Source organism: Chelonia mydas, chromosome 6, assembly GCF_015237465.2.
Source record: "Chelonia mydas isolate rCheMyd1 chromosome 6, rCheMyd1.pri.v2, whole genome shotgun sequence".
In the NCBI taxonomy this organism is placed as follows: domain Eukaryota; kingdom Metazoa; phylum Chordata; order Testudines; family Cheloniidae; genus Chelonia; species Chelonia mydas.
The window spans coordinates 103,189,495-103,207,093 of record NC_051246.2 but is presented as its reverse complement, the minus strand read 5'-3'; the positions used below and the strand labels follow the sequence as shown (position 1 = coordinate 103,207,093).

Here is a 17,599-nt window from a genome sequence, read left to right as displayed (position 1 = left end):
GGCGTTGTCTAACCTGTTAAAAACCTCCAGTGATGGAGATTCCACAGTCTCTCTAGGTAATTTGTTCCAGGCTTAGCTATCCTTACAGTTAGACATTAGGAAAAACTTCCTAACCTAAATCTCCCTTGCTGCAACTTAAGCCCATTACTTCTTGTCCTTTCCTCAGTGGCTAAAGAGAACAATTGATCACCCTCCTCTTCATAACAACTTTTTATGTACTTGAAGGCTGTTATGTTTCTCCTCAGTCTTCTCTTCTCCAGACTAAACAAAGCCATTTTTTTTTTTTTTTTTTTTAATCTTTTCTTACAGGTCATGTTTCCTAGACCTTTAATCATTTTCGTTGCTCTCCTCTGGACTTTCTCCAGTTTGTTCACCTCTTTCCCGAAGTATGGTGCCCAGAACTGGACACAATACTCCAGTTCAGACCTTCTCAGTGCTGAGCAGAGTGGAAGAATTACTTTTCATCTTGCTTACAACTATTCTACTAATACAACCCAGAATGTTGTTCGCTTTTTTTGCAACAGTATTACATTGCTGACCCGTATTTCGTTTGTGGTCCACTATGACCCCCAGATCCTTTTCTGCAGTTCTCCTTCCGAAGGTGGTCATTTCTCATTTTGTAGTTGTGCTGTTTGCATTTGTCCTCATTGAATTTCATCCTATTTAATTCAAATTATTTCTTCAGTAAGTCAAGATCATTTTGAATTCTAATCCTGTCCTCCAAATTGCTCACAACCCTCTCCTGCTTGATGTCGTGCGTAAACTTTAAGTGTATTCTTTGTGTCCATTATCCAAATCAATTATGAAGATTTTGAATAGAAACGGACTCAGGACAGATTCCTGTGGGACCCCACTCATTATGTCCTTCCAGCTTGATAGTGAACCATTGATAATTACTCTAAGTACAGTTTTCCAGCCAATTGTGCACCCATCTTATAGTAGATTCGTGTAGGCTATAGTTCTCTGAGAAGGTCATGTGAGACAGCATCAAAAGCCTTACTAAGAATCATGACTCCCCACCCCACCCGGACTGGTGGGCTGAACCCAGGGCTGGCAGCGGACTGAGTGGGTCCAGCAGACGGAACTCCAGCTGGCAGAGGGCCGGCAGACAGTACCCCAGGCTGGCAGCGGAGCTCCCAGGACTGATGGTCAGGACCTGGTCAGTGAGAGTGCCACTGAAAATCAGCTCGCATGCCACCTTTGGCACGCGTGCCATAGGTTGACTAGCCCTGCTTTAGAGATTTTTATTAAAATCAAGGAAAAAGTTATAAAAGCTCCAAACCATAGAATCAGAAAGAAATAATATAGTTCTATGGGTACCTGTGGTATCATTCCTTACAAAAGTTACTCACACCCTTCCTTGGGGACCTGGTGATGGGAGACCAAGGATCAACCTTGTCTCTGGCATGCCAAATGAGTCCGATGGTTCAGGTTCCTCAATGCTGAGAAAGTGGAGAGAAGGGTCAAATGTAGAGTAACTAAGCTATACTGCAAAAGCCAACGTGGTAGCTAAACAAAAGAGGAACTTAAAAGAACTAATTCCACTTAGTGTTTTGCCCTCTTATAGGGTCTTGGCACTATCCTGAATATTCATGTCAATGCCCAACCTTGCATGCCCAAATCTTATTCCGTCACACACATAAATCTTTGGGTACACTTACTATATAGGCTAGCGTATTTATGCATATTAATAGCACATCCATACAGACCATTTTGTATTTAAAGTATGCCTTCTTCAAGTCCATTATCTTTTGTTTTGCTGTTTTCCCTCCCACTATTTCTTAGAATCATGAACTGCATCATTTCATGATCATTTTCACTCAAGGTGCATTCTATCTTCAGATTCTCAACTAGTTCTCAACTAGATTTTGTCAGAACCAAATCCAGAATAGCTTCTTCCCTGGTTGTTTTTTCCACCTCCTGTAATAAAAAGTTGCCTTCAATGCATTCCAAGAACTTGTTGGATAATCTGTGTCCTGGTCTATTGTTTTCCCAATAGATGTCCGGGTAGTTGAAGGCCCCCATTACCACCAATTCCTGTGTTTTGTATGATTTTTGTTAGATGTTTATTAAAGCCTCATCCACCTCTTCTTCCTGGTTGGGTGGTTATAATAGATCCCTACCAGGACATCACCCTTGTTTTTTACCCCTTTTATCCTGACCCATAGGCTTTCAACAGGTCTTGCTTCCACTTCTATCTCAACTTCAATGCAAGTGTAAGGAAAAGCACTCTTTTGAAATCGTATGTTTAGTATTGAACATATTTAAACTTTTTTATTTTCATGTAGATGGTCTTGTGATAATCAAGGAAGTAACTTTAGGCTAATAATTTCATGACTGGATATAGAAGAGATAGGAAAAGAATATTTAATGTGGTATGAGAAACGCCACACACTTGAGTAGTTAGAACTATTGCACTCCCTCGAACAATTTATTGTTCAATCTAATACAGTGTGTAACTTGTTTTTAATTAAGTGGTGAGGTCCTCCTGGAAATCACATGTAGACAACAGTATTACAGTGTCTGCATTGTCACATTTGAAAAATTGTTTTTCATTCTTACGCTCCTTTATAGAAAAATCTAAAATGTTATAGAATTCTCACAATTGCTATTGTTTTGTTACTTTGATACAGATTCAGAAGAAACAAAATTCTGAGATGAATTACCAACTGTTTTTTTTTTTTTTTTTTTTTTTTTTTTTTTTTTTTATAGGCTGATAGATTTACTGGTGCGGGAGAAGATGGTCTAAAGATTAAAACAGATACACAAGTTCTAAAAGAAGAAAATCATAAACTAGGAAAAGAAAAGGTATGTTAGTTAATTGACCATCTTTGCTTTTAATTTTGTATATACATTTACTGCAGTATAAGAGTATTAACAAGCACATTGTGCGCTCATTACCATTCTGTGTAAAGTTTTCAGACCAACCTTAAATCTACTTAGAAAATTTGACGTTCATTAAGGTATTTTGCGAACATCTCAAGAAAATAATTTAATTCTATTTCAAAATTAAAAGAAATTATTTCAGTTAAATTCCCATATTAAAATAGGTATTTCATTCTGAATTGTATTTGTCACGACTGCTTGAAAGTACATCCCATTGACATATTATAAGGGAAAGAGACAGCCTTTGCACTTTTTATTTGATAAATATTACATCGTAGAAGCTGATGTATTTTGAGCTGTAATATTAATCATTTTACAGAATTGCATTGATATGTTGCCTCAGATGTTGATTTAAAGAAAAAATGGGAAAGGACAAAAAGAATCTCTGAATTACTAGCTTTGCAGCTATAACTTTCCATCTCCTTCTGTCAATGTTTTGTTAAATGTGATTCTCTTCCTTATTTGGCATTGCATTGTGGTCTCTCCATTCTGTTTGCCATTATTTTCACACTGCATGCCGTCCCCCCGAGAATGGCAATGACATTTTGATATTGCACCATAGATCCAAAGATTTCAATTTCTTTGGTAGAAAGTTGTTAACATAGAGAAATGGCATAGTGCTTGAAGCATCAAGTTGAAATACCTGGTCTCCCTGGAAATTTAGGTTCTTCTTCGAGTAGTGTCCCTATGGGTGCTTCAGTGTATGTGGTGTGATCCCCTGTTCCTGGGATTGAAGATCTTTGGTAGCAGTGCCCATTGGGCCACACATGCGCTCCTCCCCATCTTGCGCCGTGAGCAACTCAGTGCTGTGTGGTCCAGCCGCCCTCAGTTCCTTCTCAATTGTCTTTGGTCTGGAATGGAATCTGGAGCAGAGCCTTTCTACCACCTTAACCTTTAGAGATACTCTAATTAACTAACTTTACATTAGTAGTGAATAGCCTTTTCCGTTAATTTTCTCCCCCTAAAAATTTTTTTTTGTAGTTTACTCTTCCCTCCCCATTACCTTAAGCTTCCCTTTTTTCTGCGCTCCCCAGATGGGAGCTCTCCTCCTCGGGACTATGCCAGGGTCTCCTGGGTTCAAGAGGTGCATCTCTTGTTAGGAGGCCTTTCCCGTGAGTGACGAGCACTCATGGTGCACCCACTGCCTCGGTGAGGGCCACGTTGCACAAAAGTGCACCCTTTGTATCAACTTGACCACCCAGGCCCAAAAGGACTGTGAATTCAGATTGAATATTCTCCTCATGGAGAGTTCTCTAGGGCCAGCTTCGGATCCCAACCTTGATACCTCTCCAGCCTGGTTCTCACCCCAGGTTCAGTCAGCAGTCGATCCCCACTCGCCCTGGCCATCGAAGAGGAAATCCTCACTTTCCCACTCAGATGGGAAGAAAGCCATTACTTCACCTTCCAAGGAACCGCCTCAGAGAAAGCCATCCCCTGCAAGGTCAGTAGCCTCAACATCATCAGGGGTGAGACTTAGCTCCCAGGACCATCTGAGTACCTCTGATACTGGAGCTAAACAGAAGTCCAAGGACCCTAAATGGGCAGGACCACAGGCGGACACACCGTCTCTTGGGACTGAGAAACACAGTGCAAGAGCTTCCAAAATGGTACTGAGTGCCTCATCCAAGACAACCTTGGGTGCTTCAGCACTGACAACAGTGTTGGCACCGACCAAATTCTCGGCACTGAGCAAGCTGTCGGGATCGAGCAAGCCATCTATACCATCTGCTGGACGCTTGAGGGAATGCACTCCGCCCTCGGCATTGGTAGTTCCTTCTAAACAGCCACTGGTGCCGATGATGCTCCTGCCTGCACCACAGCAGTTCAGACATCCAAGGGACCTGGTCATCTCTGATATGCCAGAGTCTCTGCTCCTCCATAGCAAGCTCCCTCTAGTTCATCCTCTTCTCTGGAGTCACAACCGTACTCCCCTTCACCACTGAGAACTGCACCATCCTTTCCCAGCAAGGACGAAGAGGAAGAGGATGAAGAGTACTCCATTCCACCCGCATATCTGGAACACAGACAACTCTCTGCTCATCTGTGTTTTCCAGAACCGAACCGAGGGCCTGGTATGGACCCCCATGGATGCAACCCCACATGCCAATCTCTCCACATTGGCCCTACTGGGACCTATGGGCTATCTGTATGGCACATTTTTCCCAAACTATCCATAGAGCAGAGCCAGAAATACAATCAATCGCCATCCTCCTTTGTTTCTTGACCATCTAATGTCAACCCAGTAACGATGGAGGAACAGCCGGAAGAAAGAGAGGAAGAGGTTACACCACCACTCCACTTCTCCTCCTCTTCCCCTGATGAGACGATCATGCCACCACCTCCCACATCGGTGGACTATTTCAGATACTTTCAAGAACTATTCTGCAGAATCGCTGAATCTCTCCAGATCTTGCTGGAGGAATTCCAAAGAGCAACAACACAAGCTGCTTGATATCCTACACACCTCCACATCGGTGAAGACAGCCCTCCATATTCATAAGGTCCTATTGGACCCTGCCAATGTGCTCTGGCAGACCCCAACGTCCATCCTGCCAACCTACAAGCAAGAGGACAAAAAGGTATTTTATGTCCCCACTAAAGACTTGGAATTTCTTTTTACCCATTCCACTCCAAACTCCCTGGTCGTCAATGCAGTGCATGAGAAGGGATCCTAACACCACCCCAGGGCAACCGCCTATGAGAGGGACTGGATGCAGCTAGACTTGTTGGGTCACAAAGCATATTCTTTTGTGACACTCCAGTGTCGTATCACTAATTACAAGGCTTTTATGGCCACATACAATTATATGAACTATTCTGAATTGGAGGAATTCTGTCAACATCTGCCAGACAATAAGGAGCAATTCCAGGAACTCATGTCTGAAGGACACCACCTTGCCCTCACAGCACTTCAGGCTTCCCTGGATTCTGCAGGCATGACTGCTCACTCCATCGCAACAGCTGTGGTAACAAGACAAGCGACATGCCTTCACCTCTCCTGGATTCCCTAAAGAGGTGCGCAGTCCACAGTCAAGGATCTACCTGTCTACCTCTGAAGGTTCCAAACTATTTGCCGAGCACATGGATGAGTCCCTACATACTCTAAAGGACTCTCGAGCGACTCTCAGCTCTCTCGGCATATATACAAACCAGTGCTGAAGAGACATCAGGGGAAATACCAGCCAAGATCCTGAGTTCCACATTTCACTCCTCGCTGTCAGTATGACACACAACAAAGACGACAGAGACCCCCTCCGAAGTGCAGATAAATGCTGCCTCAGGAAGCTACGTCTTACACACCTTCATCTAAAATATAATTTTGTTGGTCTGGTTGAGGCCCCAAGAAGCCTTCTCCCATTAAAGTTGCTGCAACCATCTTTAACAACTCGCCAGTCTGGCAATCGTTTAGCCCCTTTTTATTCATCATGATAACCAATCACTTTGGATACATAGATCCTGGAAATAATCAACAAAGGGTACTCCATTCCATTCCTATCCCTTCCTTCCTGTGCCTCTTCAAGTACACTTCTCACGAACACCACCTATGAGAAGAAGGAAATAACCTGCTGAGACTGGGGGCCATAGAAACGGTCCTATCCCAACACAAAGGGAAAAGTTTTTATTCCCACTATTTTATGATCCAAAAGAAATCCAGTGTCTGGAGACAGATCCTAGATTTATGAAACCTCAACAAGTTCATTTAACTGCAACACTTCAAGCTGGTCACACTATCAACCATTATCCCAGCACTGGAACATGGGTACTGGTTCTTGGACCTCAACTTCCAAGACACACATTTTCACATCACCATACACCCTGCTCACAGACGATTCCTCAGATTCATCATGGGGACCAATCATTGCCAATACAAGGTACTACCTTTTGGACTCTTTACAGCCCCTCACCCCCAAGTATTCTCCACAATCCTTGTGGTAATGGCAGCATACTTATGCAAACAAGGCCTCGTCATAGTCCCATACTTACACACTTTCTCCTCAAAGCTCCGTGTGAACCTGACTTTATTCACACCATATGAAAGATGCTGGAGCTTTTCTTGAACCTTGGTCTTCAAATAAACGTCCAAAAATCGACAGTCACTTGTACAACATCTGGAGTTTATTGGGGCACACCTGGATGCGATACAGGCCAGAGCCTTCCTTCCAGCTCACAGATTTTCTATAATAGTCAACTTGTATCTGCTGTGAGAATCAGCCTACAGCTCTCTGCCAGGAAGTGCCTCCAGCTGCTTGGCCATATGGAAGCGGCCACATTAGTGAAAGAACACACCAGGTTGCACATGTGCTGTCTCCAGGTGTGGCTATGCACAGTGTATGTACCTCACAGACAAGTCTTCAAAAGTCTTCACAAACGCCTATCCATGTCTGGTGGACACAACACCAAAATGTCTGTATGGTGGTCTCTTTTCTCCAACGAACACTGTCCCTGATTCTAACCACCAACGCCTCCCTAGTTGGTTGGAAAGTACACCTTCAGACCCACACGGTGCAGGGAAAGTGGTTTCCTGCAGAATTCTCTGTGCACGTCAACCTTCTAGAACTGCGAGTGGTTAGCAATGCATGCCGACGTTTCCTACCACTGATCAAACATCAAACCGTAAAAGTAATAACAGGCAATATTACCTGCATGTTCTACATCAAAAGATAAGGCAGAGTGAGGCCCCACTCCCTAGTCTCGAAAGCACTGAAATTGTGGAACTGGTGTATCCAACAGGACATCAACGTTTCGTCTGCATACCTTCCTGGACAGCAGAACACCATGGTAGACTTACTGAACAGGCAATTCTCACAAGACCATGAGTGGGAACTAGATACAAGAGTCCTTCAGTGCATATTCAGCCACTGAGGATTTCCCCACATAGATCTTTTTGCCACACCAAGAATACCAAATGCCCTCGATTCTGCTCACAAGCAGCTCTAGGCCATTGGTCTCTGGGAAACGCCTTCCTTATTACATGGGATGATCCACTACTTTGTGCCTTTCCACCTTTTCCTCTCTTGTTCAAGGTACTTCAAAAAATAGAGGCGTAACGAGCCTGAGTCATCCTCATAGCCCCAACATGACCATGACTTCCTATGCATGACATTGTGTTCTCTGATCACCCTGCAATTGATTCCACACTTCCTCTCACAGGATGCGGGCCGAATCCTCCAACCCAATCTATGTCTCCTTCATGGTTTCAGGATCTGGAGGTGTCCTGTTCAGAGGCAATAAAAGAGGCTCTCTTAAATAAGTGAGATGACTCACCATACTTGCCTCAAAAATTGGGAACGATTCCGATCCTGGTGCACAGCCAAACATGTCTGTGATAAATGCCCCATTACCATTCATTCGAGATTCTATATTAGATCTTAAAAGATCGGGCTTCTCTACAAGCTCTGTTCGTGTGCACTTGGCTGCCATCACAGCATTCCCCACCCCAAGATAGATGGTTATTCCATATTCACATACCCTGTTCATGAAGAGATCCTTAAAGGCCTTTAGAACCTTTACCCTTACATACGACCTCCCACCCCACCTTGGGATCCCAACCTCATCTTGAACTGTCTTACCAGACCACCATTTGAGCCCATGACAACATGCTCTTACATTCATCTTTCCATGAAAACAGCATTTCTTGTACCCATCACATCTACCTGACAAAGAGGAGAAATAGGGGCTCTCATGGCATCCCCCTCCCTGTATACAATTTTTCATAAGGACAGTGTCACATTATGCACTCATCCAAAGTTCCTAGCCGTGGTGCCGTCCTCCTTCCATTTGAACCAACTTATCCACCTTCCCTGCTTCTTCCCGAACCGCATATGAACCAACACGAAGCAGTGCTACACACCTTGGACATTAGGTGAGCATTAGCCTTTACCTTGATAGAACTAAATCTTTCAGACAATTGTCGTGCTTATTCCTCTAAACCGCCAAATGATTAAAGGGAGTGGCTGCATCCAAACAATATATTTCCAGGTGGCTCTCACTTTATCAACTGCACAACCAGCTACCTCCACCTGGAACTCGAGCGCATTCCACTCGCTCTCTCTCCACATTGATTGCCTTTCTCAACAATGTGTCGATCACTGGCATTTGCAAAGGGCCACCTGGGCATCCATGGACACTTTTGGCCGACTCTATGCACTATCCATGTTGCAGCATCAGATGCCCTACAAAGACACACTGTCCTTTCCTTATTGGACACCACTCCAAAGCCACAGCCTTCCATCTGTGGGCACTGCTCTACAGTCCTCTACAGTGAAGCACCCAGATGGACACTACTCAAAGAAGAGAAGGTTACTCATCATGTGCAGTAACTGAGGCTCTTCAAGATGTGTCTCACTATGGGTGCTCCACTACCCACCCTCTTCTCCTCTGCTTCAGAACTCAAAGATAAACTCTGTGGTAGAGAAGGAACTGAGGACAGTTGGCTCACACAGCCCTATATAGAGATGCGCCCTTATGGCGTGAGACAGGCAGAAGCACCTGTGTGGCCCAACGGGTAGTGCTACCAAAGAGCTCCAATCCCAGGGTGCTGCTACACCGCCTACAGTGGAGCACTGATAGGAACACACACATCTCAATGAACACGTTACTGCACATGGTGAGCAACCTCTAACTTTCGGCAGGGTTGACTCATTATTCTATGGTAGTCAGAGTTCCATGTAGTTTACTATGTGTTTGGAAGGACTTTCAAACTGAGGTCCACTCTAGTCTGCATGGACACTAAAAGTCCCATTGTATTTTTCATCAGAGATTTACTTAAATACCCTTGGCCAAAACCCTCCCTTCCCTCTTCCATTGTGCATCACGCTGTGCCCCAAGAGCCACATCCATTGTGCAGCTATGACAATTTTACACCAGCTGAGGACAGATTTCACTTGTGGATTATGTGATTCTTCTTTGTGCACAGTTATAAGTTGCACTGGGATCTTTGTGACGAAAATATTTTTACATATCTATATTTATTAATGTTAATGAAACACCTTCCTCACACTGAATAATGCTTAGTTGGGATAAAACTCAAGTAAACTTGTTTCTAATGTCCAAAAGGCTTGCTTTTTTGTTCAAACTTAAAATGCTCTGGTTGACTAAATATAAAGCCTGTTTTTAAAACAGTGTTTAAAAACTTGAATAATAATATAAAATCCAATTTATGTCCAATATAAGGAAGAACTTCAGAAGAAACTGGCAAATTTACAACATAAAGATGAGGCTATTACATCTGCATCTATTGAAGACCAGAACCTGGAATTAAATCAGTTAAGGCAGGAATTGGAAAGGAAAGAGCATGAACTCAAAGAAAGTATTATAGAAAGAGCAACACTAACAGCAGAATTAGAAGAATTGGACAAGCAGAATCAAGAAACTATGCAGGTAACAAATATTGCTGAGAATTAATGGGCTTCTTTACTTTTTAGACTTTCAGTGTGTGATGTTAATCTTTCCTCACAGATATCAGGACCTATTAGGTTTCCAATAATCTCTTCTTGCCATACTGGATAAGACCAGTGGTTTATTTAGTCCAGCCTCCTTCCTGACAGTGGCTGATACCAGATACTTCAAGGAAATGCAAGAAATCCTGTAGTGGACTGTCAGGGTTCCCTCCCCACTCTGAACTCTAGGGTACAGATGTGGGGACCCGCATGAAAGACCCCCTAAGTTTATTTCTACCAGCTTAGGGTAAAACTTCCCCAAGGCACAAATTCTTTGCCCTTGGAGGGTACGCTGCCACCACCAAGTGGTTTAACAAAGAATCAGGGAAAGGACCACTTGGAGTTCCTCTTCCCCCAAAATATCCCCCCAAGCCCTTACACCCCCTTTCCTGGGGAGGCTTGAGAATAATATCCTAACCAATTGGTTACAAAGTGATCACAGACCCAAACCCCTGGGTCTTAGGACAATAGAGAAAAATAGACAACAGTCAGGCTCTTAAAAGAAACAGAATTTTATTAGAAAGAAAAAAGGTAAAAGAAGCACCTCTGTAAAATTAGAAGGGAAGCTAACCTCACAGGGTAATCAGATTTAAAACACAGAGGATTTCCCTCTGGGCAAAAACTTTAAAGTTACAAAAAGAAAACCAGGAATACGCCTTCCTCTCAGCACAGAGAAAATCACAAACCAAAACAAAAGTAAACTAACGCATTTCCTTGCTAGTACTTACTAATTCTAATGGAGTTGGATTACTTGCTTTCTTGATCTCTCCCCGGCAAGCACACAGAACAGACAGACAAAAGCCTCCCCTCAAACCCCCCCCCCCGCGATTTGAAAGTATCTTGTCCCCTTATTGGTCGTTTTGGTCAGGTGCCAGCCAGGTTACCTGAGCTTCTTAACCCTTTACAGGTAAAAGGATATTGTGCCTCTGTCCAAGAGGGATTTTATAGTACGCGTATACAGGAAGGTTGTTACCCTTCCCTTTGTATTTATGACGGACAATTATGGAATAACATACCCGCTATCCACAATGGAAATTTCTTACTAATTTCCATCAGGTAGTGGTTATCATGTGCCCTCTAGCATGAGGGTTTATTCCCCTTTTTAGGAATGTTGCAGTACCCAAGGATATGTTTAGGTTTATATAATCCTAATAAAATCTTGACCTCCATAAATACTTGTGACAATGAGTTCATATGTTAACAATGTGTTACATAAAAAGTATTTCCTTTTATCAGCTTTACATTTTATTAGTTTATAGTACAATAACATCTTAATTTTTTTTTAAAAAAATCAGATTTTGAGCAAAATATGTGAAATTTAGTGGTCACAGATTATTTTTAATCAAAATCAAATATTAATAGTTTTATATTTGTCACTATTTTAGCTGCTATTCAGGTTTTAAAAATGTATTGGAAATACATTTGTTTCAGATTAACTACTTGACTTTTCAGAAGGAAAATGGCCAATACCACAATAATTAGGTCCCTACCAAATTCAAGGTCCATTTTGGTCAATTTCACAGTCATAGGATTTTAAAAATTGTAAATTTCAGCTATTTAAATTTGAAATTTCACGGTGTTGTAATTGTAGGGGTCCTGACCCAAAAAGGAGTTTGGGGGGAAGGGAGGTCACAAGGTTATTGTAGGGGGAACCGCGGCCAATGGGAGCTTTGGGGAGGTACCCGCAGGCGAGGGCAGCATGTAGAGCCCTCTGTCCCCCTCCAGGGGCCGCAAGGACATGGTACCGGTCACTTCCAGGAGCGTGGCGGGGCCAGGGGAGGCAGAGAGCCCGCCTTAGTCCGGCTGCGTGCTGATGCCATCCCGGAGCCGCTCCAGGTAAGCAGCGCCAGGCCGGAGCCCACACCTCGAAAACTTCCTGCACCCCAAACCCCTGCCCTGAGCCCCTTGTGCACTCCAACCCCTGCCCTGAACCTCCCAACCCCCTACCTTAAGCCCCCTCCTGCACCCCGCATCCCTGCTGCACACCAACCCCTTGCCCTGAGCTCCTTCCTGCACACCAAACCCTGCCCCACCTCCCGCACCCCAACCTCCTGCCCCAGCCCTACATTCATGGCCCTGCATGCAATTTCCCCACCCAGATGTGGCCCTCGGGCCAAAAGGTTTGCCCACCCCTGTGCTAGAGCCAAATATACTGATAAAATGACTTCTCTACTACTACTCGAGATTCCCCTGTTTATGCATTTCAGGATTGCATTAGATCTTTTGACCTCAGCATCTCACTGGGAGCTCACGTTTAGCTGAGTATCCACCACAACCTCCAAATCTTTGTCAGGGTCACTGCTTCCAGGATAGAGTCCTCTGTTCTGTAAAATATGGCCTACATTCTTTATTCCTAGGTGTATACATTTACATTTAAGTTATTAAAACACACATTGTTTGCTTGCATCTAGTTTACCAAGTGATCCAGATCTTTCTGAATCAGAGATATGTCCTCTTCATTATTTACCACTTCTCCAATTTTTGTCATCTGCAAACGTTATCAGTGATGATTTTATGTTTTCTTCCAGGTCATTTGATAAACATGTTAAATAGCATAGGGCCAAGATAACAACCCCAGAGGAACCTCACTGGGAACAGACCTCTTTGATGACAATTCCCTGTTTACAGTTACATTTTGAGACCCATCAGTTAGCAGTTTTTAAACAATTTAATCGGTGCCATGTTAATTTGATATTCTAGTTTTTTAATCAGAATGTTGTGTGGTGCCAAGTCAAATGCCTGACAGAAGTCTAAGTATATTACATCAGCACTATTATATTTATCAAACAAATCTGTAATCTCTGTAACAAGGTGAGCTGAATCAGGAGCTGACTCAGCATCCTGTCTCTCAAATCCCCACCAATATAGATTAATTGAGAAGGGTCAATCAGCTGCGTAGAGCTACAGCTGAAGGGCTAATTAGAGGGGGATGCAACCCTAGTATCTGGGAGCCTATAATTTGAGAGGAAGGAAGCCAGGGAAGGGGGAGCTGAGAACCAGAAGGAAAGCACAGCTGGGCCGGATTGACTGCTGCCAGCTCTATTCCCTTCTCCAGAAGCAAGTGGTGGAGCTGGCCTAGGGCTTGTAAATTATAAGTAAACTATAAGGTAGAGGCTGCTGGAACAACAAAATAAAATATGATGGTGGTAAAGGAGACATGGAGTGGCTTGGGCTTTACTTAAGGACTGAAAGGACTCACAGGGGATCCCCTCATAACAATTTCATCAAGCACAGATATCAAGTTTGTTTGACAGGATCTGTTTTCTATAAACCTATGTTGATTTGCCTAAATTACATTGCCCTTCTTTAGTTCTTTATTAATTGCATCCCAAATGAGCCATTATATTCTCTTCCCAGAATTGATGTCAGGCTGACAGGCCTATAATTAACTGCGTATCTCATTTACCCTTTTTAAAAATTGGCACATTAGCTTTCAGTCTTCTGAAACTTCCCCCGTATTCCAAGACCAATTGAAAATCAACATTAATGGTCCAGCGAGCTCAGCGGCCAGTTCTTTTATAACTCTTGAGTACAAGGTGGCTGGACCTGCTTATTTTAAGATGTCTAACTTTAGTAGCTACTGTTTAACGTTCTCCAGAGATGTGAGTGGAATGGAAAGTGTGTTATCACCATATGATATTATATAATCTGTTTTTCCCCAAATATAGAACAGTTATATTTATTGAACACTTCTGCCTTTTCTGCATTATTATTGATAATTCTACCATTTCCATCTAGTAATGGGCCAATACCATTGTCAGGATTCTTTTTGTTCCTAATATATTTTAAAAACTCCATCTTATTATCCTTAATTCTAGGGGCCATAGATTTCTCCTTCTGTCCATGGGCTTCCCTTATCAGTTTTCTACAATTCCTAACTCTGATTTATATTCATTAGTATCAACTTTCCCTTTCTTCCATTTGTCACGTATTTTTTACAGCACAGCCTTCTTCCTTGATTGTGAGACTGTGCCTTTTGGGACATGTAGTAAGGTGTTCTTTAAAGGATTCCCAAGCATCATTCGCATTTTTCTGATTAAATTCTTCCTCCTGTCTGTGATCATTGCACACACCAGCAACTCCTTGCATTCACTCCAACAAGCCTCTTGTGTGCCACCCTTCTGTTCCCCTTTTACTTCAGTGACTCACTGCACACACACAGCCCAGTACCAGAGGATCTTTGCTTTCTGCCCTCCATTCTCACCTCCACCAAGTGTTCTGTGTAACTCCCCATTCCAGGGGCTCTGTGTGCTGTCTCATTACCTCTTCCCCCATACCAGGGTCCCTCAATCTCCCTCCCATGCAAGAGGCTACGTGCACCACTGGACCTTCCTTCCAAACTGTACCAAGGTTCCCCATTCTCTCCCCCCCCCATTAGGGGTTCTTTGTGACCCCTCCATTTGCCCTCATGCCAAGAGCTATGTGTGGCCCCAAATTAGGGTCTTCCTTTTACCCCCTCAGTCAGGGATCTATGTGCTCCCCATTTCTCCCTCCTTCCCATGCCAGGGGTTCTGTATGCCCCCATTTCCAGGTCCCCCTTTTTCTGCTGTCAGAGATTGTGCCTGCCCCTATTTCTTCGTGCCCCTATACCAGGATCCATCATTCTCCTTCTCCGTCTGTATGCATGTCCATTCCCCACCACCTTAGTGTCTTAGTCTCCTTTCCCTTTCAGTGTGTCAGCAGCATTGGGGGGATTGGCAGAACTCAAATGAGGGGGTTTGTTATGCTAGAATATGTTAATGGGTGCGATAAATAAATTCTTCAATTTATAGACAATTACAAGGGTGGTTGGAGGTGTTAGCTCTGCTAGCCAGATGCTTAATGTGTCCCCCATTTTCCCCTTAAGGTTTTCGTATTTTTCACCAAAATGTTTAGTGTTCTGTCCATTAATGCTTAGAATATTCCCTTAATTTTTGGAATTGATTGTATGCAATGGTCAGAAGTTATTGCATTACACCCAAACAAAGACTCAAGCTTGACCAATAATACATCTGCACAAGGAGGCTGAATTAAGGTTGAATGGGCAACCTTATTCAAGCACTTTATAGGCTTTTTACTTTGCTACCTCAGTGTTTTCTTAATTTTTAAATTAATTTAAATTTAAATTCTACATATATTTTTTTAAATGTAATTTCTTATGTTTTTAAAAAGCTTGAAGAATTTTTTTTTTTTCAGTTATATGGAACCATGTTGGCCCCCGTGTGGGTTATCTGTAGGATTGGGATCTTTAGATCCATAGCATAGACCTCTGCCATGGATCTTTAGATTCGTAACATAGACTTCTCCCACATGACCTAACAGAGTAACTGGTAGCAATGGAACGCTGTCACCTTCCTTGTGGACCTGCCATTAGATGAGGAGTGAAGACACGCTGTCAGGTGGATTTCACTGCTGTTTGCTAAACAGCAAAAGAATATTGAGGCTCTAGAATAATGGTTTAAATTCTAGGTCCTGTTGGGGAGTGTGTCCCAGCGGTTATAGACCCTTCTGCCCCTGTCTTTCTGCTCCTATTCCTGCCTTACCCTCACCCTTATTCTTCATTTGAGTCAAGTAGCTTCTTTCTCTTCTACTTTGCCTGCATGTCCTCAGAGAGAGCATCAAGAGTTGCTCTCAGTTTCTGTCCTTGTCACTACAACAGCTCCTGGCAGGCAGGAGGAGCAATTGCAGTGAAGATCCTGTTCAGTCCCTGAAGATGGTGCATGCTCCAGCACGCTGTGGGAACGGCTCATGTGCAGTCTAGTCAGCACATAAGCACTTTGAGGAGTGGAGCATGCTCAGTGCAAATGAAATCTTCAGAGAATTTAGCTGCAAAACTGTAGTGTGTCTCTACGAGCATGTGCAAACAAGACTTTTTTTTCCAAAGGATTAGAACTTTGCCAAATTTGGATGAATTTTCTCAGGGACAACAAAAGCACATCACTAGTGTTAGTGGGAGAGACTCCCCCCCCCCCCCCATCCCATTCCCCCACTACAAAATTTCAAGTCCCTGCTCCAGCGTATGGAGGTGCTAGAGATGCTAATTGAAACTATTGTAAAGAGTTTTTTAATGCGGGCAAAAGTGTGTGTTTCACTAATCTCATTCTCAAAAATGGCTGAAGCATTTTAATTGAAACTGTCCCCAAAACATCAGCCTTGGGCACCTGGCATGGGAAATTTCAGCCTAAATGGTTGGTTTGGCAAAATTAATTGAAAACAAAGTCTTATCATGGAAAGTGTCGGGCAACTTAACGGTATGCATCACTGTGCGGCCTATAATAAATGAGCTGTCTGTCAAATTTTCAATTGTATTTTGTTACTGCTGTGTTAAGAATTTTAAAGTTCCAAATGTTCATTTGACCTAGTTGAAAAAAGTTTTTCTTTGTCTTAACCAAATCTTATATACACCTGGGGTTTCTTTGATGTTAAGACTTCATGGCTTAAGCTATCTTGTAGATCAAAATAGGTTCTCTTTTAAATGTAATATGCTCTTTCCTTCCAGAACATCACTTGAACTCCAGTGGTTTGATAGAATTATTACGGTATATCTGAAAACCTTATGCAGTCTGCTTTTGGAAAGCACTGACCCCTCTTAGGGGCACTCAAGCAAGTCCATAAAAGGACAGTATGTTTTGTTAATTATTGGATTTTTTAACATAAAAATGTTCTGAAACAGAGCTGTCTATTGAAAAGTGAATATTCAAGAAATTTGTTGTTGCTGTTGTGTGCTAAAGTCATTGTGTTTTGACCATGATTTTAAAATACAGTAGTCTTAAATGTTCCATATTTTCCATAGGCTTTTTAATAAAGACTGAAATGGAAGAAATATTCCTATAGTTTCTAATAACATGATTAACCTCTGTTTGAGTCCCAAATATTCTGATATGGTCTATATTAGGCAGGCATGCTATATCAATTTATCAAGTTTTCAAATATAAACACTTCTTGCATGTGTTACAGACTCTGTGCTAATTCATATTTATGTATTCATGTGAATGAACATTAATTACATTTACTTATTTGTGACTTGATTTAATGCCTCACTAGTTCTAAATAATAGCTCAAAATATTTGGAAGTTCACAGCTAAAATGGATGTTTATTTATGCCAATTTAATTATCCTGAGAAATCTTGGACATTTTTGACTTTTACATTTAACTTATTGTTTTGGAGAGTGATTCTGTAGGTTTGATGGAATATATTTTTAATAATTTGAAAATGACTGCTCAGTCACCTTCTTTAAAAAAAAAAAAAAAAAAAAAAAAATCCTTTACATTCTTTTGTTATCCAGATGATTAA

General features: G+C 42.4%; 1 protein-coding gene across 1 annotated transcript in view; it reads left to right on the top strand.

The window, feature by feature from the left end:
- TRIP11 (thyroid hormone receptor interactor 11) overlaps positions 1-17,599 on the top strand; it is an 80,343-nt gene that overhangs the window by 23,109 nt on the left and 39,635 nt on the right. The window contains exons 9-10 of the mRNA XM_027817845.3: positions 2,713-2,808; positions 10,060-10,266. Of these exons, the coding sequence (XP_027673646.2) occupies positions 2,713-2,808; positions 10,060-10,266 (303 nt within the window). The remainder of the gene's footprint in view (positions 1-2,712; positions 2,809-10,059; positions 10,267-17,599) is intronic.